Source organism: Homalodisca vitripennis, chromosome X (assembly GCF_021130785.1).
Source record: "Homalodisca vitripennis isolate AUS2020 chromosome X, UT_GWSS_2.1, whole genome shotgun sequence".
Classification (NCBI taxonomy): Eukaryota; Metazoa; Arthropoda; class Insecta; order Hemiptera; family Cicadellidae; genus Homalodisca; species Homalodisca vitripennis.
In genome coordinates this window covers 60399294-60424130 of record NC_060215.1, presented here as the reverse complement: position 1 = coordinate 60424130, position 24837 = coordinate 60399294, and the positions used below count along the sequence as shown (strand labels likewise).

General features: G+C 32.6%; 1 protein-coding gene across 2 annotated transcripts in view; it reads left to right on the top strand.

The window, feature by feature from the left end:
• LOC124369056 (synaptotagmin-7) overlaps positions 1 to 24837 on the top strand; it is a 250142-nt gene that overhangs the window by 81681 nt on the left and 143624 nt on the right. For both annotated transcript variants that reach the window (XM_046826756.1, XM_046826757.1), the window contains exon 3: positions 1353 to 1364. In XM_046826756.1, the coding sequence (XP_046682712.1) occupies positions 1353 to 1364 (12 nt within the window). The remainder of the gene's footprint in view (positions 1 to 1352; positions 1365 to 24837) is intronic.

Below are 24837 nucleotides of genomic sequence, written 5' to 3'. Positions count from 1 at the left end.
AAACTTCATATTATTTTAAATCTGTGATATACAAGTGAAAGAAAAATTTCTGTTTCATTTTTCGCGGTTAAATTAGTTTATAAATCAGTAATTTGACTGTAAATTCAGTCTAATTATTTTACATTTTACAATTACTGTACTATATCCAGATAACTTCTTGCATGCGCTTTTTATACCAACGTTTCAAGGAATTGAATTATAATTTACATTAAATAGAAAACTCAACCATTTAGACTTTGTATTGCATCTGAATTGTCTTACTATTGGTTCCCATAGTTTCATTATGTACCTTCTAGTTACATAGTTTTGGGATATTATGAATCTGAAGGTTTCAAGTTACTAATATTTTAATTTTTACTTTCATTTTAAACATTAAGGAAAATATTGTTAGTCCATATGGACTCTTATTTTATAAAAATTCGTTAGGATTAAAAACTACAATTATTGGTTAAATATAAAGAGTAAAATAACAGTGCTGCCAATAAGGGCGAAACTAAAGCCCCCTACCTAAACCGCTTTGCTACTGCTCGGATAAGAAAATATTACAATATATATTTTTTTTCGTAGTAAGAAAATTAGATTCCTGTGATTTATTATAAAATATTTTATAAGTCTGAAATCAACAGCCAAATCATGTGATTACCAATGAATCATATCATACCCATCTGTAAATCCTACTGATGTAAATAGTATTCTATAATACAAAAAGATTCCTTTATTTTTTATTATATTAGACTTTAAAAAATGATTTTTTTATAATTCAGAAAGGTCAGGAATCAACGCCTTGAAACCTGAACCGTAATTACTATTTTTTTGTTTTTATCAGAAAGAGAATGACTACTAAGGGCATTCATTTATTGGGGAGAGTACTTAAAGGCCTATCTTACTGTATGTGCTTCAGTAATAAAACAAATGAAAAAAGGATGTAAAGGTCAATTTAGTTTTATTCTATAAATAATAGTAACCAGTTCACGCTATGTTTCATTATATTTAGGGAAAAGGGGTTGAAATCTAACCTCATATGTTTATGTTAAGAAGATTAAATATATAATAATGAGCTTCCTAAAAACTGTACTGTAATCATATATATTACGAAAAAGGTACCACTGTTATGTAGATTCGTCATAAATTAAAATAATTTCCTTCTTCCCGATAGTGAACAGTTGATTGTATTTTTAACACATATATCAAATACCAATTTAATGTTGATATTTAAAAAAGGAGAATTTGTAGATAGGATTAACAACAACTAGCTAGCCTCCGCATACATCATCTATGTATTTTTGGATAAACTTCACTTAAACTATATAAGCTAATCTGTATTTTCTTTGTTTCATGTGCGGTGCTTGCAGGGCTCAGCTAGAGTAAGTATCTTATATCCAATTACAAATTATGTTTAAGTTTATAAACTGAGGTGACTACATTTTATGATATACAGTGTAATGTATTCTATACAAACAATAGTGACAGTGCTCATGTTTACCTATGGCGGAGGACCAACAACGAAACGCGAGTAGCAGTTGGAGAATACTCATACAATCTTTACACTCCACGTTGCGAGGTTGGGGTCTATTTGGCAGTGACCAAGTAATTCCTTATTTCAAAACTAACTAGCCGTTATACATATCCACAACTAATCTATTTCGACATTGACTTTCTAAACCTTTCGAAGTCCTAATATGTGTTCAGATTAAAACATGTTCAGACCAAAAATGCGAGTATACAAATGGGTTCCACATTCAAACTGTTTAAGCTGGTTCAAAACCCACCCGTCGACAGATTACTTGGTCATTACAAAGTAGGGCTCTTACAGGTACCAACAACCGCCCATCCCTCTTGAGCAAACTCCATGTCCTCGTCCCTTAGTCATGCGTAAGGCCCACAACTAATCTATAACGACCCCACCTGTAACCCACACTGAGGTATCTGAAATATTCTTAGGTCTCATATACGAGTTCCGAACTTTCCAAAGCTGCAGACAATTTTAAGGCTCGTCTACTACACTTTGTGGACTGGAACCTTCACAAAAGCCTATGCTGAGTTACCTAAACATCTAGCATGAGAGCTGCAATCTATGGAACTCTTCCTAATCATCTTGGAACACATTAAGGAAACAAGACAAGTAGCAACGATCACACTAGGATTCCTAATCTCATCACTTACCTACCGAGCGAAACTCATATTATGTTCTAACCAAATATGAACTATACCTGGGAATCAAAAGAAACATATTTAACGAACATCTCCTATACACATTGTTCACAACCATGTTCTCACACCCAAATTCCTTATAGTATAGTCTAGTTTCTATCAACAAAATGCATAGTTAAGTAAACTCACCATTTCTATCTTAGTTCTGAATTCATAATTCGAATCTCACAAAGTCCACTAACGTGAGTGATTCACGTAACCATATTTCTCACCACCCAAAAATTTTCGCACAATGCCTCATTCTCAATCCTCTCATGCATATATTCGTGTTTACAATTCTGGCCTCTCACGGTGATGTAAAGGATAGTGATAATAAAGGAAAGTGAGTGAAGTTTCCTTTATTCTCCGAGGAAGGTTAAAGAATTTTTGATGGTGCCGTTAAAATTATTTTGTATATCTCCATGATAAACTTAGGGTTAAACTTAAACAAAAATCTATTAATACAAAGCCACTGCAATAGTTGCTCTGATTAATAACACGTTCAAGGAATTGGTGAGATAACAACATATTTATGCGGAGACAGCTGCTGCATATTTCCTTTAATTATAAATTAATTCAGTATCAAACAGGCATGATGAAGTGGGAGGAACAATCGAAGAAATTCTGTTAGGGTTTGAATGCAGTAACACATAGTAAATCTTAATAAATCATTGTTTTAGTAGAATTTTGGAAAAAGATTCATTGCTTCATGAATGCCATTTTCTGAAATCACTGAATGAGGTAAGTTATAGTAATAGGATCTTTCAATGTGTTGTTTTTTTTTTTTTTTTTAATAATATTGTATTTATAAATAACGGATTTAAAAAAGTAGTGTTTTTAGTAGGTTTTCCCTGATGCTTGCAAAATCACACTATCATTAAAAAGGAACGATTGTTTTCTTAATTTATATTTTAACAATGAAACTGTTTATCTTATATAATCAATCAATATAGACATAATTTATATACAAATGAGAAGTTCCAAAAATGTTAATTCAGAAGTTTTAAACATTTAGCTTGAAAGTCCAACACACGTGAAAGTTTCAGCGATGATTATAAAAACATTTAGTTTTAAAAATGCTCGATCACAAAACCTTTACTGCTTTAATAAAGGCGTCAATCTTTATTCTCTCTTCCATACATGGATCTGGTGAAAATAGGTTAAACAAAATTTTACCGTAAACTTCGCAAAACACATTCGAATTTTGAAAGACTTACATGATTTTTCGTTATTAGTACCGGAAGAAATAATAATACTTGAACCATGTTATCTCCTAGAACAATATACCGCATAACGGAAAATAGAGTAGACGGAAACAGGACATCACGGCATGCTAAATTTGTACAAACATTTTGAAATCAAAATACAAATTATCAAAAAACAGTCCATTTTAAAACTCAGAATTTCCAAGCAATATTTAAATTCACATTTTGTGTCTCAATGGTGAATCCAGCTCTGTCTTTTATGTTTCTTTAATTCCTCAGTAGAAGGATTCAGTATTCCATAAATCCTTTTATGTAATGGCTTACAAGTTATGCAAGTCCTCCCACTCGTCGCCACTTCCATTGAGCTGTCCCCTGGCTGGGCTACACTGATAGAACATATTTTAAGCGCTACTGTTTAAGATTTTTGTGTGTAGCACTGGCAAAGAAGTATTTTGTTTGTGTATGTAACAGAGAGAGAGAGTATTATTGTTATGATATGCTTTTTGAATGTAGTAGAGTCAACAATTACTAAATATTCGTTAAATGTAATGCGTACATTTCAAATATTATACTATATATAAATGTCACTTGATATATATATATATATATATATATATATATATATATATATATATATATATTGATTTACAATTGTATTTAATTATACGTATTTTTATAGTTACACTTAAAAACTTATCGTTCGTGTAATATTTTTATTTCAAGTAAATAACTAACCTAACACATAATTACAAGCCATGTTACAAAACATGCTCTAAACATGCACTTAGAGTTAGTGAAGTTGACACACAACATGGTGGTTATGATTCCTGACCTATGCGTGTCACAGCGCTCGGTATCATTTGTTTATTTCAACCTAGTTTGTAATTATGTGTTAGGTTAGTTATTTACCTGAAGAAGAGATCTGATTGCAGATCTCGAAACGTAGCGTTACTAATGTTTTGTATCACTGAACGATGGCAAATGTCCGGAAAAAATCATGTTTTATTCATAATCCTTCCATCGTCAAAAACAAACTTTAAACAAAGAGTTTATTTTAAGTTATTTGTCTTCACATGCACTTTTTAGATCACTTTTCATTATATTATTTTTATTATTTATTTACATTTATAAAATAGAATTCTACTCAATATTTTTCGGAGTAAATAGAAGATTGCCCATTTAAAAGCTGAGCTGACCTTCAACAACTTTCATTTATCTTTAAAATAAAGTTTGAGATTTCCTATTTTAATCGACCAGCATTCTTGAAATAGAGTGTTTAATGTGGTTTTTTAACTTTCGTGTCGACTCTCCCAATGACGTTAGCCAAATATTGGTCTTATTATATTCGATGAAAAAGACCCAAGCGATGACCCACCTGCAAGACCAAAATAGACCTTCGGTCATCAGTCCGACACTATTACATTACAACACTACATCTAGTGGTCCTGTGTAATTCGTAAGGTTAGTTTAGCTTTTGTCTCCGTTGGTTGGATAAATAATTTTAAGTGGAAATATATGTTAATTCCACACTCTTAATCATACAGTTTCTGTATTGTCGTTTAGTTACTGTGCGATAGAAGTCCATATAAGATTATAGATAGTAGTTTTTTACCTCCTAAACCTTATCACTCACCCTCGATTTTCGAGTACAGACCAATTTCATTGATCGTTGTTTGGTGCTGCGACTAATCGCAGTATGTCTAAACAAGTATGTCAAAGGAGTCTTCAATACTGGAATGTAGGACAAGATGGTCTAGATTATCCTTGTCTTCTCAAACATACCCCCCTTTTACCGCGTACAGAATTCAATCTTCTAATGCTTAAAGCAATGTTCGCAATGAAATCAAAGTATCACTGTGATTTTAATTTTCTAACTAATATATCTAGCCATACGTGAACAACGTCAATGCTTTGTTGATTTAAAACCAGACTTGAATTTTCATTCTTTCTATTATTCATCAATCTAATTGAAATATTCTGTAATAATAAGAATTAAAAAAAAAACATTGAATGTTTCAGCAATACATATTTGAACAAATAGGGAATGTCAAGTTTTATCCTCCTACTACCTCACTCTGGGTGTTCCACAAATTAAATTTATAAAATACAGAAATCCCAATTTCATAGATGTAACACAGTGATTGTATATCGTATCTGCCGCTAACGTTATTCCATAACCTAATTAGTGGTAAGGGTGTATATGTTTCAACAGATAGCGTCATTTTCATTTCTTGACAACTCAATAGCGTTAACTATAGCTTTTTTAACAATGGAGCACTGACGTATCAGGTAGTATCAGTAGTTTACAACGCAAATGATTTTTTGTTTAAGGTACCTTCACTTTTCAATGTAAAAAAATATTAAGTCAAGTCAACCTTTCAGATCACAATATGTTTTGTTTTTATTGCAATAGATAAAGGCTTGATTTCATTTCTTCGATTCCCAATGAATATGTTTCATGAGTAGTTTTATGAGTTACAGTTAGTACTTAAAGACTACTTTTTTCATAAGACACTTTGACAAATCGGTATAAGTTTATTAAACCAGTTTAATAAGTATATAATTAATTTAATAATAACTAAACAAGTTCATCAACCTCTTCTTTCTATTTTGAACAATTTTAAATTTAATACTATAATTTACATTCTTATATGTGTTATGAATTCAGACGTACATCTTTGACATCCTTTCTGCTCCTTTCACTGCCAATTTTTCACAATTGGAGAGTCAGTCTTATGTCTGTGTATTTTGCAAGTTATCTATGATTAAAACCCATTTACATAATTAAAATTCATATGACGACTCAAAAGAGTTCTAAAATCCTTCAGCGTGTGCGCACTTTTATTTCATTTGGAAAACTGTTGATGAAGCGAACACCAACCTGTCTAATGTCGGGTGAGCAGCACATCAATTTAAATGTTCATGAAGTACCGTCCTGTGACATTTCTGTAGTATTCTATGCCTCTAGTTTTATATTAATATAGATCTGAACTGTTAGTCCAGACACATTAATTTGTTTTCAAATTGAATTTGTGAAAATGTTGAACACAAGATTTATTGCAACAAGTACATTTTGTTCAATACACTGATTCGATTTTTCGATTCGATGCAATAAAAAGTGCGTGCAGCATTTCTTGACAAGTTACATTGACATCGAATTGAGATCATCCGATTTGGATTGGAGCTGCTGAATTATTCTGCACAGCTCTTCATCAACTACTGGTATCAGCATCATAGAGGCTACTGGACTTTGCCTGTGTGGGATTTGACTTGAGGTACTGATGAGTGAAGCAATCATTCTCAAAATTTCCTTGGAGATATTTTTCGAAAGAGTCTTTACTCTCGTCTTCGACGGACCCTTTTCTTTCAGCACTGCTTTTAGTGAGTGCCTTCTCTTGTGTTGTAAGGTTTCCTGGCCATATAGGATAGTGTAGATTCATACAGCTTCAGATAGTGTACTGTAAGGTTGTTAATTAAACATTTCTGGTATTTTAGTGGTGAATATTTCGGTCTTAGCAGATCTTCATGAGCATACATAACAACTTTTACCATATATAGAGCGGCTGTTATGACAATTTTCAAGGATTTGAAAGCATCTCTGGTTAAGGTTTTATTGGTTGGTTCAGTATATTTTTAAGCTTAAATAAATTTAAGAATATACAATTTGTCTAGCTTTGCCTGTTTTCTGGTGTCCGAATGGACTTTGCCGAATCGTGGGCTTTGTAGTTCATAATACACCAAGTTGTTTTGGATATAGCTTATAAAGATATCACTCTTAAATTTTATGTTATTTCGTACCATTTTATGAAACTGGGTTATTAGATTCGGTCACGAGTATTTCAACCTTTACCATTGATGAGTGATTTTGCCGAAATTTGCAGTGACACAGACTGCTATATTTCTCTGAGTAGTAACCAACGAGAGAACTGACCCCGGGGAGCATATTCATAGTGTCGCTTCTAGACCTTGATCCAGTGTTAAAGTGGAATGAATGGAAATTATTCTTATGCTTAGCTTCCAAACCCTACCACAGGGATACACTTACACCTGTAGTAAGTTGCCTAGTACTTACTCTTGGATTAATCCAAAACAAATGTTGAGCTACCTGCTCTAATTTAAAACGATAAATGATGCGTTCTACCTCGTTAGGTATTTTCTAAACTATACCTATTTCCTCAATACTATTTACAAGTGTCAGTCTAGAAAACGGCGACTAGGAAATCAGCGATCAGGGTAGCGAACGTGATATTCCCTCTGGGCGACACGCCCATACCCATCACAAAATCCGTAAACGAAGTTTACATCAACATACTGTCGAGTATTGAACTCCATAGCAACCTACACTAAAACAATTGCAACAAAAGGAAACTTATTGTGAATATAAATAGTTCGTGTAAACACGGTTTATAAAACTAGATAGGGAATACATGATACTAGGAAAGTAATAAGATAAGTAATTGATAAAAGATTTGACTCGCATCCAAAAGCTATTTTAAACTATTTAACCTTTCATAAGATTCAACAATTTCTTGTTTAACGAGTATAAAGCATTATCATAACCCATAAAAATCAAGTATATTTTTTATACTCAAACTCATAAAGGTATGTCACTGAATACTTAATCATGATCATATGGCATATTGTTTCAAAATGTATTGATTACAAAGTTTTACTTGTATACAATGTGATAAAAAATGGGTTCAATGAGGTAGAAACTTTGCTCTCGAATTTGACCTAAAAATCTATTTTCTATTCTTATCATTAAATACAATTACTTTCTTTCAGATTGAAAATTTGTGTGTGTGTGTGTGTGTGTGTGTGTGTGTGTGTGTGTGTGTGTGTGTGTGTGTGTGTGTGTGTGTGTGTGTGTGTGTGTGTGTGTGTGTGTGTGTGTTTATTAATCTGGAAAGTATAAAAACATGTATTAGGATACACTTTATATATGATTAATTTAGAGGAAGGTTTTTGTTCATTGGCAGCAGGTGCGGAGGCTTAGTTCCACTCTGGTGGCCATAAACGTTAATTGTTTACGTTATAAGATAACGAGAAATGGCCTACAAAGATAACAACGTTATTACGTTATCTAATTCATATTAATATTTACCTGTTTTATTTATTTGTTTTATTTACCTGTTTTACGTATATAATATTTCAATTGAGATTCTAAACTAAGTTTTAAATGTTAAAAATCACTCAACCTGTGGGAAAGAGACAAAAATACCTTTAATTTGTGTGGAATTAGGTATTATTCTTTGTAAAATTATGTTTACATATCGAATTGTATAAATAAAGGTAAACATTTTACTAGATTTTAGTTTATATATCTTACTCTCCTGAAAATTTCAAAAGTCGTCCCAATTTGCAAGAAAAATGACTCAGCTTCTGCAAATAAATACGGGCCTGTCTCAATTTTCCCAGTATTAAGCAACATTTTTAAAAAGCTTTTTCTTATAAAAATGCTTTACTTTTTTAACAAATAAAATCAGCTCTCAAATGAACAGTTTCGGTTCAGAAAGAGCAAATCGACAACCGACGCAGTCGTTAGTCTTGTCGATTTGATTGTAGAAGGGATTGAATGTTGGTATCACACAATTAGTTTGTTCCTGGACCTGTCTAAAGCATTCGACTGCGATGATCACAATATACTCCTCGACTAACTGAAGTCTAAGGCGTGCGTTTTAAATGGCTCCGCTCATTTCTAAGCCACAGATCGCACATATGACATAAATCGTCCAAGCCAATAGAACTGAGCTATGGAATCCCCAAGGGATCTATTCTCAGTCATGTGCCTTTCCCGTTTTATGTCAATGACATTGAATCTTCGCTTCTGCATGGAAGATGATATATCTCTCTTTTACAATGCAGGATCAAGAGAAGATTTGGAACCACAGGCTTTAATTGATATCAGCGAAAGTGTCCAACACTTCCAAAGCTTCAATCTCACAATACACTGAATTTTGCTTTGCGCACAACGGTCAACCACTGTGGACCTGCCATCTTTATGGCTGACTCCACACTGAAAGAAGTTAGCTCTTCGAAATTCCTAGGAATATATCTTGATCGAGGACTGACTTGGAATAAGCACATTGATCGTGTTAGCGCCAAAATCTACTCAGGCATCTTTGTTTCGAGGTGTTTAATAAAATACTGCCCGAGTCAGGTACTGATAACACCGTATTATGGCTTTATCTATCCCATCTCGCCTATAGCGTGGCCCTTTGATGAGGTTGCGCAAATACTCAGTTCCAAAGAGCATTCAGACTAAAAAAGCGGTTCGAATAATCGTAAAAATGAAGTTTAGAGTCGTGCAGGCAAGCTTTCAAGAAACTGCATCTGTTGACTCGGTCATGCCTCTACATATTGGAAAAAACCTTATTTTTGTGTGAATAAATGTGTCAACCAGAGGTTAAGACATGCACATGTGTGGAACACGTGGCAGAGCAAACTATTGAACTGGGAGGCACAGAACGGTGATTTATGAACACCTGCCCTCGCAAGCGGGTGTTCAATTCCTAAACATACTGCCAAATTCAATCAAAGATGTTGTATTTAGAAAAATGGTTGGCACTACGATCAACAGCTACCTAAAAATGTGACAAACGTAATGAGTTCATTTTAACTATTCTTTATCAACTAAACGGCGAATTTCACACGTATTTAATAGATCGTTACATAGCTACATTTTATGAAGAAATATTGAAGAGTAGAAGTTCACAATAAAGATTAATACAGATGTGATATTTTGGAGTTTGTTTATAAAATGGCATGCGTACAAAGTTAAAACCCAAGACACCTAAAGACTAGATCAGGTTTTGCTTTTAATATTTTTAACATACAATGTTTTAGGTGAGCAGTGATGGACTTTAATGGAACATTTTTACAGCATGTATCATTATCATATATTATTTAATGGTCCTCGGAACTAAATAAGTTATCCATAGTTATTTTTCACAAAGTTAAGTATTTGTCACGTTAACTTATTTTCTTTTGTATGGATACCCTACAAAACTATCTTTAAAATTCTTGATGTATGTATATACATGCATTGTGTTGTTAGCATTACATATTTTGTTTCTCTCATCAAAAGCGTTATATTAAACTCCTCTCAATTGTTTTATTTTCGCAATTGAATTCATTTATTAGTTAACGTTAACTTGAAATATAAACCTTTGATTCTGGAAACATGCTCAACTCAAGGGGGGATTCTGAATATATTCATAATATTTTCACTCTGTGTATTATGCTAACAGAGATGTGGTAGTGTAGATAGTGGAGGAATCAATGACTCTGAGCTACAAGAATGTTCAGTGAGTTTAGAGATTCTTAATTCCCCAATTCAATCTTTTTAATGAGTTGCAATAAAAACCCTGAGATGGTGAAATAATTATAGTATAGATTGACAATATCCTGTCTTCCAGCAAGAACTTAAAATCTTACTCACCCTGCGTTTATTACCAAAAGATATATCGAATATCGTTGATACTGTACCTATGTCCTTTGTGTACGCATTGTTCAAGTGAATTTATTGCTGTGGATCAAAGCTCCAATTTGGACCCTCTGTGGTTTCGTTATTTATCAGTGATATCGGTTTGATCCTGAACTGTGAAACCCAGTTCATTTTTATTATAAAATGTATCTATTGTTCTCTACTGTAACAAACCATTTAGCTGTACACTCAGGCACTGGTTCTGTTTTAAAGTGGATTGAAATAGCTTAGCACAAAGATGAAATTGAATAAATGCCATCAAACTTCAGCAAAATGGTAGTGGTTAAATTTAATAACAAATCTGGTGTATTTTATAAAATTTAAACTAATACAACAATTAATAGTTAAACAAAAGCTTTGAATACATTTAGTTAAAAACAGTATATTTAGAGTTGGTGTTATGACACTCACACTATACCACACCATGTTTCGTTTAACAGGCTTCGCTCAAATACTTGACTCAATTTGTTCTTGACATAACCAGTTAAAACCAGACATACATGGAAATATACAGACAAACAGAAGTTCAATTTCGCCAGATCCATTAGTGTCACCTTTCTGAACCATTTTGCTAAGGTAAATCTACAAAGTTTCAAGTCTATAACTCAATTAATTCTCAAGATATCACCCTGATTTATAGGTTTTGCTAACACTCAGCAAAATCAAGAGGATTAACTCACACGACAATCGAACTCAATATTTCTAATATAGAAATTAAGCTTCATGCAAAATTTCAAGTCTCTAAGTCAATCCGTCTTGAGATATGTTGTATTTAGGCAGATATTTCAGATATAAAAAATTTGCAGCCAGTCCAATCTAATGAATTTCAAATTTTCCCATCCACTATTTGAACATTTTTCGCAACAAAATATTTTATATGTTGTGCGTGTTATATTATTTTGGAAGAAAGAGTTTTAAGATATTTTATTCCATTATGAAAATAATAATTATAAGTAGTATAAAAATTAAGTGGTCACTAAATACAGATAAGTTTATTACGATTACATGATTCTTTATTACGATTACCCTCTAAACATATCATGAAAAAGTACTATAAATGGACAGTAAAATTCTACCATCTATGTATTGAAGTTATATGCATAGAGTTATCGTGGACTATTCTAAAACACTTCCACAACATAAAGTCAGTCTTGGTTGAAATTTTAAGGATAAGAACATAACATAAATTGGGTGTAATAAAGAATTAAATGAGTACAACCTACATTTACAGACTCATCAGCGAACTTGTTTTTAAAATGTTAAGAAAGTAAATTTGTGATATAAAATGAAAATATTAAACAAAACATCAATGCATTTAAATAGGGCAATAAAAAATACGAGAAGATCAGACCAATAAAATGAGAAAAGTGATAAGAATAGTAAACACATCTCTCAGTTTCAAGATTTTACGAGATTAGTTCTAGAACACAATATCAAACCAGAAAGTTAGATATTTATGGTCAAGTAAGCATTTTTATTTCAATGTGGTTTTAAAATAATCCATCGGGGCCAAGTAATAGAGGTATTAATGTTTACAAAGTTTTGATGTATAACGTTTATATATTCAAATATAATGTTTATTTGAATATATATATATATATATATATATATATATATATATATATATAGTTTAATTAGTTATTATTTTAAATTTTTCTTGTCTATAAATAACTTCACATATATATATATATATATATATATATATATATATATATATATATATATATATATATATATATATATATATATAGACAAGACATTTATTTATAGACAAGATAAACTTAAAATCATCTCGTTTACTAAATAAATTGTAGACATTTTAAAATATTATTTATTGAATTAAATGTATGGTTATAATATAAAACATTGTGCATTACATTAATTTTTGGACAGTGTAATAGTCTCTTAATGGTTCAAATGAAATAATTATATCTAACATATTTGGCATTTAGTAATGTTTTGCTTCAATTAAGCTGTTACCGGCTTTATAAAAAGCAACCTTTGTGTCTCTCTGATCTACAGAGTGTGTTGTGTTTTATGCATGTGTTTTGCTGAAATCGCGTCAGGTGAAAAACTCAATAAACTGCCTTGAGACTCCACTGTGGACGTATAGCCTCCACTCTAAAATGTTTACTTCAAAGGGGAGAGAACACACGTGTGAGCTGCCCCTTCTGGTTTACCCTTGTCCGCAGAGTTACCGTTGGAGCTCTTCTCCCCGCACCATCTCTCAGAACTACATTTTTAGGACTAGTTGTGATCATCACATTTGACGTGGTGATTTATCACCTGGTACACCATATACATTTGAACTACTTACCTAGGAGCTAGTGTAAAAGAAAAATAAAGAAAAAGGGATGAGGGATTCTTCTGGCGGGGAAACTAATCGTAAATTAATAAATTTTAAACAACGTATTAATGGTGGAAAGGCTTGATTTATATTAACTGGAATTGGATCTAGACTCAACATGCATTATTATTTTGTGTGGTCGGTTAGTTATATTATAGTAACTGAGTAAGCCTACTAAGTAATACAGTAAAGAAGAGGGTAATTCTCTCGGGCTCATACTCACACGACCATCGTCCGGGGATGTCGTGACCTAATCGACAACATAGATCTAAACCTCTATCATGTTAGCTATTTTCGTTAGTTTTAAATTTTATTTGTTTAAAACTAGTATTCTATTGTTGGTGTGATGTTAACACTAGGAAACTTCTTTAAACGTAAACTTTCTCACTGTAACAATATAGGAGTTATTTGGTTATTTTTTGCAACCGAACATTCATATATCTTTTTATAACTACTTTTAACCCCTATAATGACACTCGCTTTTCTATTCGCTCGATAAGGTAATTAAAGTTTATGAAAATACATAAATATTCTACTTGTTATACGAGATTTTACTTTCTATCCTACCGAGTTATTTTGTTACTTGAAACCCGTTTCTCCATAGAATTAGAGGAAGCACCGTCAAGTAATAGGTTTCGCAGTCTTGAGACATATCTCACAAAAGCAACATGTAATGGTAGCTGACAAGCTTCTTATACAGCGGTGCGCCGTGACATCTCTGCGTCAGACGAGATCGGTTGGTCAGAGTTTGGTAAGAAGCACCTACGCATATAATAAGATGGAACCTGCTCATGCTCACAATATAGTTTCAATCAGCTCTTCTGCTATAGAGAGTAAACGTGAATCGTTTACGCCTTACTTTGTTCTGAGTTTGCGAATGAAGAAGTTAGCGTTAATATTTTCTTTACTTAGAATAATTATCCACCACGTAATCAGATTGGTTGCAAACTGCCTCGCCCCATCACATTACTATTACACTAAGGGTGCCACCATCTGACAGTTGTAGGATATGCTGACAACGTCTTCTTCTGACACTTGCTATTAGTAATAATACTTCATCCTTACTTGATGAAATCTATCAACAGGAAAATCTCAGACAATGTCATATTCATTTAACCGGGCATTACAATGTCTGAAACACGATGTATGAGACGCCAGTATGTAACCACTCTACTTCTTCTCCCCACTCTCCACTGAAAACAGAACCAAATCCACCAATCCTAAAAACCAATCTTAATATTTAACTTTAGTTTAATATATTTAATTAGTTACTTTCAATAACCGTTAACGATGTGTAACTTGTAATATAAAGTGTTTTCTGATAATGGCAAATACTTTTCAATGGTGTAGTGTTTAAGGGTAATGTAGTGCGTACTCAAGTAATGTGCACTTTTTTAATATGAAAGTTAGTGCAAACAGAATGCACACTAATGAATCCTAAATTAACTAGCCAAACACTAATGATCCAGTTATATTTCTACTATATATATACGAGATATATCAACATTAATATAGGTATGAATGACTACTATGTGATTTAACACCGTTACAAAACACTGATAAAAGATTTGAAAATTGAACAAATAATTGAAACTTTTCACTTAAAATAATGAAATGGCACTTGAAACTGTTCGATTGAACAGAGATTGAATAAATCATCTGAAAAGGTTTTCGAAACAGAGCTTTCCATTGCGGCTTAACGTTGGTCTTTCCTAAAGTAGTTTTCATTAGACTTTACTTTTAACTGTGTCATTTTTAAACATAAGATACCCTTTGATATAATAAATTAGTTTAGTACTCAAAAATCAATAATTGGATAAATTAGTCAGTTGGACACAATTAATAATTAGTAAAGTATACGAATTTTAAACTCTTAATGAGCTTTTGAGTGAACAGTAACTATTAATTTAAAGTTTTAACAAGTTGAAGTTTTTTTCTATTTTTATACAAAAATCTTTATATATTTTAAAATATCATATATATAAAGATTGTCAAATATATCTGCAAAGTTTAGCTGTAATCGATAAGCTAATAATAAATTAAAGTCATAAGTCATAATTTTAAAATGTCAATTTACTGTCTGTACTTTAGCTAATTCTAAAGCAATTCATTATTTGTATTAATAATATCATGATCAATAAAATTATAAGCAACATTTGGTTTCTGGTACAAGTACTTTAGTTCCCTATTTCACCTAATTGGCCAATCATCTGCCACTTGGATAGGCCTTAACGTGTTCTTAATACATTGTTTTCAAAAACAAATAAACTTCTTAGGGATTTCCTTACAAGAGCCCACATTGTTCACTGTAGAACAAGCAGGATCACAATTATTCACAACATTGTACAATTTTATCTTATATAATTAATAATAATTATGAATTACTATATCAGCTATAAATATACTTTATATAATTCTTATTCAGGATCACTGCATACTAAGAAGTTTTTGGAATGGCACTGAAATGGTTACCAGTTTATTATAAGATTGTAAAATAATAGCCGTTCGATATTACCAAAACTTTACAATAACGTTTCATTTATTGAGTGAACCATATTATACACCAATTTTCGGATTGCAAACATTTTCGATATTAAATACTGAATATCGTTCAATATTATTTAAAAATGAATTTTTGTTGCCATCGCCAACATTATTGACAGCGCTTACAAAGGTATAAGAAATCTACCTTTCTTCCGCTATAAAGAGGAGGAGACCTTTTATTATAATTATTAAATATTATACTCGTAAACCCAGAGTCAATATCAATCTAAGTGTATTTTAAGGAATTTTATCCATATTTTTCATTACGGAATAGGTAAAATTACAATTTTAAATTTGATTATCCCAGTGATCACCCAGTGACAATAATATAGCTACAAACAAATGTATTTTGTTGCGGTGCGAAATACGCATTTATCTTATTATAAACATATCCCATACATTAATATGGACTAAGTATACATATAAATGTATGTTTGCATCAAATATAACTTAGTATCTATCTCTCTAACATAAATGTAGTGTCACTGAAACGACAGCCGTATAATCTGCAAAGGCAAATTCGTGTTTCAATTTGGGCAGCAAATCACTGGAATGGAGATAAGTTTGTTTCGGCTTCAGTCGTGAACTTAATGTAAATTGAGTGTCACTAGCTGATGAGACACAAACACGCCTACACAATTTATATCAGGTGTAGTTTATTTTGTGGTGATATTTATAATAGTCTCTTAGAAGCGTATGTAGAACATCTGCCATGTACTCGCTGTTGCATGAGACTACGTTTTAACAGTACTACGTTAGTCAGCATTATTTTATAACATTTGTTTCCACTTAACATACAAGAAAGAACCCCTTCAAGTTATGAAGTTAAATTAATTCGCTATTTAAGCTTGTATTAAACTATGATATGTAACAAAAAGAATATTTAATTTTCGTATATTAGTTTATATATATATATATATATATATATATATATATATATATACAGGTTATATTTTCAGTAATTTAAAAATTGTTAGAAAAACATTTTGGTAAAGGAAAAATCTATTTATATAATCATTCGTTTAGTTTTAGCATTATTTTCACTATAGAGACCACAATTTTAGGAAAATATATTTTTTGTATTTAATTACATTGACTAACACGCGACACAGTTAATGAAATATACAGGGGTACTGAAAAGTCTTGAAACGGTGTAACATCTTCTTTATTTGCAAAAGGTACAAACATTACACTTTGTACAGTGGCATAAGGACATTAAATTGAACTTTGTGATGCAATCAGTAGCTCATCACCACTTTGGGGCGATGGCCCGTAAGGAGTCAGTGCAAAATCTTAAACATAGGCATAGGTCGATGTGCAATTCCGTAAATTAAACCTCAAAGGGTTAATCCTAAACAAAATGGCGGCGCTCGAAAGGTTCAATACTGATCTTATGTGCAAGTTCATTGGCTTAATTGTATTGTAACCATATAAGACGCAGTTACAAAACTTCACACATTCTACTGTACACAAACACCTACTTTAAGATGTATCCAAAGTCCTGCTCTATTAGAACGGCCTACGATGAGTCAGAACAAAATTTTTAATGTAAGCATAGTTTAATATGCACACATCATTTTAAAGGGATAGCCAAAAAACGAAGTATGTTGAAAACACCACTTCAAAAGCTTTACAAAATGATTGCGGTTCAAATATTTTTAAAGTAAACTGAAAATTCAGGAAGTTGCTTTAATTAGTTTAATTTCACATTAATATTTTTGTTTTGTACTGTTGCTAACCACGAAAAGTGATCAGTGTGAAATTAAACAAATCAAATAAACTTCCCGAATTCCCCACTGAAATTACAGTTTACTTTCTTTTGTTCACAATCTTTGAACCGCCACCATTTTTAACGCATAAAGCTTTTGAAGTGCGGTTTGCCCTTCATAAAAATTTCTCAAATACAAAAAGCTAAGCAGTTTAAAATTAAATGATTTTTTTATCTTTCTTGGAACAGGGATATAAAATGACAATCTCTTCCAGATATAAGAAACATTCACACGTTAATAAAACCTGGAAACAACGTAATTTGCAGGTTACCTCTGAAAGTTACCATAGAAATATTTGATATTTTGATGAGTAAGTTTTAGGCTCTTTAGGTGGCAGAATTGGCAACTTCGTCTAATACGAGAAACATTTCCATATTTAACAATTTGCCGTCTTCACACATTTTGTCCATTTCAAGACCCCGCGCAACGGCTCATCGCTGTTTTAAAATATTGAGAGATAGAACCTCAGTATTAGACTGACTCCGATTACAGAACTGAGGAGTGCTGTTATCAATACTAGGATCTAGTGTTGGAGGCCAAGGATAATCCTCCCGAAACTTATGCACATTATTCTTATTATCGGTCGGATCATTTTCCCGATTCCTTATATATATATATATATATATATATATATATATATATATATATATATATATATATATATATATATATATTTATTTATTTATTTATTTTCTTCTACAAGGATCGCGTTTATCGTATACCCTTTGCCTGACCAAAATATTCTCCGCAGTCACATGTAACTTGAAGTCATTTAAGTTCACCATAAACCTTACTTTTAAGTAAAGCGATATAATTACCTGAAAATTACATATACGGGGTATACTGTATTACTTCCTCCGTTTAATGTATATGTTATACCTGTTATACACTACTAATGCCTAGGTAAGAAAATCCTCACCAGACACAAAGCCTAAACCTAAACACAAAAGCTTAGTTGTAAGATTAAAGATGGCGGTAAAATAAACTTCAGATAGAATGTATTCTGTGTGTGTATAAGAGTGTGTATTCTTTCAAATTACTAACACCGTGGATATTTGGACGATGACTCCGGTCTTCCTTAACTAATATATCACCACCAGGTTAAAAGTCTACTTCGTCACAGGTCTTAAGAACGAGATCTAAAATATTCAGATCTTGATGGAAATTAATCTGATAATTCAAGTAGTTCATATCGTAGAAGGAAACCCATGTTAGCCCTCTGGAAACATAATTAGATGAAAGTAGCATTATATTTCAGAGTATTAAAGTTACATATTATCATTATGAATTTCATAATAAATATAATCCCCCAAACATTTCCATTTTTTTTTCTTTTTATTGTATAGGTAATCGTCAAGGACATTAGGATGAAAGTAGGGAGTTTATTCCCAAGAAAAATGAATGCTTCTACCTCCAAGTAGTTGAATTCTACAAAATTTCTAAAAATATCCATACAGTCTTTTAGAAGAAATAGTTTTATTTCATTAAGTAATTTTTATTTTTAATGATGTTGTTTTTAAATAACTTTCAATCGCATTTAGAAAAACAAACGGAAAGAAGTAGTTGTAAGAAAACAAAAAGTTCTTGCTTCCTTGACACTTTCAAGGAAACCTTCCAAATTAGATCTCCTAAAAGAGAATTAGCCGTTTGCTGACAGCGAGCAAGATCCCCCCTCCCAGTACAGTTGGCATCGTATTTACGTCTGTAATCAATGAACTTGTCTGGTCGAAGGAGGACAAGACAAGGCCAGTTCACAGACGTGTTTCACACTGTGCAAATACGCTGAAGCTAATACCAAGCAGTGATAAAAAGATTTACTTTTTGGATTTTGTCACAAGATCACAATTCTTTAGCGTACTAAATCAATTTCATTTTAAATGTTTCAGGATCAAGCATTTTATTTTCAGTTTTTAGAGTACCCTGTGGTTTTAAAAGATTTTAAAACACTTAAAGTCATATGTAATGGGGGAAATATTCTAAATCAATCCGCCCCGCCGTTCGAAGTCGTTGGTTAGAGATACGTTGCCTGCTATACCAAGTAAATTATATCCCCAATTATCTACCCAAATTAAAGTAAAGTTATTAATTCTGCTTGTATCTTAATTGCGTTTACATCTTTTTATACTTCTTCACTTGTTTAACTCACTTATAAATTACAGAAACTTGATTCACATAGTCCTATTTGATTAACTTGATAAATAGTATGTATAAAATTATCAGTGTTACTCAATCTATTCCAAAATAATCCACAGGAAAGTGGGTTTTCTAATCCTTTTTGTGTATTCGCTCATTACGACGTCAAAACGTTATATTTTTTGTGATCAAGCGGCCGATGTCATGATGAAGGTTTTCCTGTTCATAGCGTGTCAAAAAGTTGCTAACACAATTCAAAATTGAATTATTTCGATCTCGCTGTAGAGAGCCATTTTCAGTTAACTGTGAGACTAAACCTAACAGATTATAACAATTAATCAGAACAATTGGTTTGGTCTAACAATTGTTCCCTAAAGACAGCTATTTGTAGTAAAGCAAAATATTTCAGGATCTTATTGTGAGAGCAATTTTTCAGCACGATTAGAATTGGAAACTATTACGGTCGACAAGTTATTCATTCTGCCTATTTCTTTCTGCACTGTATATAACCCATTCATTAGTTGTGAAAATTAGATGCATTTTAGTTTCAAAGTTTTGAAGGTCATTGAAAATGCATATTGCAGAATTTTCTAGAGTTTTCACAGAATTCAAACCCCAAACCCCTTGCACCGACTCTCAGAAGCTAGGCTTCTTGAACAAGAGCGTAACGTCTTCAATTGGTCCGTAGCTTTTATTTACTGTTCATTTTCTACGGATATTTCAACTTGCACGTATAACCACTGCAACAGGCCTTCTGTGAATGTCAACTGTCCCTTTAAGATGATGCATAGTGTTGCCCATCAAGTTATAATGAAACTTTCCATTATCAGTAGAAAGTTGAAGTAAAAAAAATTAATACCAACCGACCACTCCCGATTGTTAGGAAACTAGTTATGATACATAGCCAGATTCATATATAGTAAAATATAAATTATCATAAAAAGTGTAGAATAACTGCGTCTCTCATCACTGTCGAGCTATCCCGTGACGTAGCCTTTACGACGATTGGGCGAGTTCACCTCCCGTGTTACATGGCGCTTAATGCGATCAGAGCAGTGGCAACTTTGTATTACATGCTTGGCAGTCTGCGACACTCCCAAGCCACACTACACTAAGCAAGTTTTATTCCTTGCCATACGTATTCTTGCTGTAAGGCAATCGGGATGAGCTCCGTTATAAGCTTGCACTTCTTCCTTGTTATAAACTAGTTTTACTTTATTAAATATATGCCAGAAATAAAAGGAATCATCAACAATAATTGTTCATAAACTCAGATAATCCACCTAACTTTAAGAGGTAGAGAAATCATTATGTTTCAAGTGATTTTTAAACTACATTTATAAAATATGAAGGTCTACGCGAGATCTACCACGAAAAAGAAGATATGAGTATACAGAAAGATTGATATATTTTTATATATATATATATATATATATATATATATATATATATATATATATATATTTGTGCTTGTGTGTGTGTCAAACAAATTAATGCAGGAATGCGTACTTTCTAAAACATAAAGTCTAGAGATGAGGAAACAAATTCTTTGCTTTGGCTTTTAAGAAGCCTGCGATATTCGTATTCTTCACTGTAGATTCTGAAGACCACACCAAGATAAGGGTCTTCCCTACCAACCTGTAAATAAATATATTCAATGGATTATAGGAATAATGGGCCAATTTCTGGTAACGTAATATAGCCGAATGGTACAAGGTATAACAACTGAATTTAAACAAATAAAATCCAAACTGGCCTCTCCATTTGATCCGTAGTTGTCTGAACACGCCACTTACATTAAGAAAATTAGGTAGAACGTCAGATATTGTAGAACAAATTGTTCCCTTCTTGTTTAAAAAACCCTACATCTCAGACCTAGCCCCTGAAAAGAACAATGAACAAACAAATTTAATATCTACAATAATAGAGCTTACCCTACTTCTCAGATGATAAATCTGTAACTTCTCACTTTCCTCTTCAGGTTTCACAGAAATCTGAATCCTCCTAATATCAGTGATTTCTTGCCACACATTTCAGTAATAAGTCTGGCTCTTTTAATTCAGCGAAAGCTTTAGCAGTCAGCTGAATAAGTGTTTTGTCTGCTTTGCTACTGAATAAAGTGTCTGGAGCTGTCAAACATGTTTGTGGTATCGGGGTATTCAACGAATAGTTGATGCAATATCGATCGCACTCCATTAAGTACACACTTAGAGTAGTTTAGAGTACTAAAGTAATGCTAGCGAAAATCGATTATGTAGGTGTTGAATGAAAACATTATGGAGCTACTTGATTATAGCAATATTGCGAGGTTATTCCATTAACTAAACGATTGTCAAGGAATGCAATAAAACCAGAATCGAATTATAGAATAATAACTAGAATATATGTTCAAGTGAGGGATTTTAGTAGCTCTATCTCTAACAAGTCTCACGATTCTCACAGAAAGGACAATCCACAATATCGATTTACCAATAAACGTGCTGGTCTAGTGTGTGAAGGTTGTCAATCAAATAGCCTCCAATATTTTCTCTTAAAAATACGATGGAATATTTCACAGTATAGTCTCGTTATCGAGTACATTCCTTGTAGCTCGGCGCATATATCTTCTATATGTTACCTTGCACTTTTACACATTCTCACAGTCCTGGAATTAAATTCTATATTTTCTGAAAAGAATAGGCATACTCAGCTAACAATTTTATTATTAAGAACTATTTAGAAGTAAAATAGATGACTTTATGTCTACATTTATTATTTAAAGTTGATGATTTTAAGAAATAACAGGATTACGGACCATAGTTAAAATTTACAATACAAATAAGACGTTTCTATGACTTTAATCTATCCTCTTCTTCAGATATCAAATACTAAAACATACATTTTAAGCATGTAATAAGTAAAGAAATAAATATATGTGATAGTACACTAAAATTACAAAAACCGTACATAAAAAATAACAAATTTAAACATACATGAACCTAGTACCGTGTAGTCTGTTAAAACTTTTAATCACAACCGTATCAACCTCTGCTGCAAATAAGTCTTGGTCTCTAAATATCAAATGTAACACTCATCGACTCTCTTGGGCTTTTCTTTCCTGCGTATGTCCCTATTCCCCATCCAAAAAGATAATGTTCTCTATCAGTTAAGGCAGTTAAACGACATCAAAGAAATAGATAAAAATAATATTTAGCAACAACCGTCTGTTTTTCATCTCTAATATCGCCAACTGATACAATAGAGCTTTATGGGACGTATTGCCAAGTTACCCCCCCCCCCCCAAGTTTTCTGAGTCTAGATTTCAACACTACCATTTGTATATAAAAATCCTTTTAGACGAACCTGAGAGTATTCTCCAAACGTCAATAATCTCCCTAAGCCGTTCTTAATAAATAAACAAAAGCCTAAGAAGTTCTCAGTCGGCATGAAATTACATTTTTCATTGCTTGTTTATTTATACCTAACAGTGATGGCATTTGAATTGTCTTCCATTCTTTCCTTGTGCATGTTAACAATTGTAAAACAATGGGGTATTTTGTGCTAACTAACGAAAGATTATTGAAGATATAATGTGGCTTTATGTTTTCCTTTACAAGATTAATAATATTGTCAATATTGTTCTATAGTTTCTCCTACAATTAGGACATTTTACTAATAAATTATTATATTCAAGTCGGACTTTACACCCGAATTATTAATATTTCGGGTCTTAATTTCAATATGTTATGTTTATGTATGTTACAGATAAATACAAAGTATAATTTAGGATTGTTAAAATGCAAAGACATACATATTATGTTTTAAAGTATTTTGTTAGTACACAAACGAAATTAACGTTTATTTCTTCTCTCATTCTCGAGTCACAATCTGATCGAATAAGTTCAAAATAACTCTGAATAAAATTTGCAAGTGGGGGTAGGCAGCAAAACTAAGAATATATTGTTATTATTCTTTCAATACCGCTAAGTGGCAGTTGAGTATTCAATGTCATGATGTAAATCATGACATTTTCCACGTGGCTATAGAAGTAGCATTTCTCAGTAAAGGCAAAGTCTCACATCTCACATTGCCTTGCAAATCACTGGAATGAAGTGAATACTGCACAGCGCCTTGCTGCTGTCTTCCAACTGGGATCTGAGTATAAATCAATATCTAGCTGAGAGGACTAGTAAAGGCAAAGTCTCACATCTCACATTGCCTTGCAAATCACTGGAATGAAGTGAATACTGCACAGCACCTTGCTGCTGTCTTCCAACTGGGATCTGAATATAAATCAATATCTAGCTGAGAGGACTAGTAAAGGCAAAGTCTCACATCTCACATTGCCTTGCAAATCACTGGAATGAAGTGAATACTGCACAGCGCCTTGCTGCTGTCTTCCAACTGGGATCTGAATATAAATCAATATCTAGCTGAGAGGACTAGTAAAGGCAAAGTCTCGCATCTCACATTGCCTTGCAAATCACTGGAATGAAGTGAATACTGCACAGCACCTTGCTGCTGTCTTCCAACTGGGATCTGAATATAAATCAATATCTAGCTGACAGGACTAGTAAAGGCAAAGTCTCACATCTCACATTGCCTTGCAAATCACTGGAATGAAGTGAATACTGCACAGCGCCTTGCTGCTGTCTTCCAACTGGGATCTGAATATAAATCAATATCTAGCTGAGAGGACTAGTAAAGGCAAAGTCTCGCATCTCACATTGCCTTGCAAATCACTGGAATGAAGTGAATACTGCACAGCGCCTTGCTGCTGTCTTCCAACTGGGATCTGAATATAAATCAATATCTAGCTGAGAGGACTAGTAAAGGCAAAGTCTCACATCTCACATTGCCTTGCAAATCACTGGAATGAAGTGAATACTGCACAGCGCCTTGCTGCTGTCTTCCAACTGGGATCTGAATATAAATCAATATCTAGCTGAGAGGACTAGTAAAGGCAAAGTCTCGCATCTCACATTGCCTTGCAAATCACTGGAATGAAGTGAATACTGCACAGCACCTTGCTGCTGTCTTCCAACTGGGATCTGAATATAAATCAATATCTAGCTGACAGGACTAGTAAAGGCAAAGTCTCACATCTCACATTGCCTTGCAAATCACTGGAATGAAGTGCATACTGCACTGCACCTTGCTGCTGTCTTCCAACTGGGATCTGAA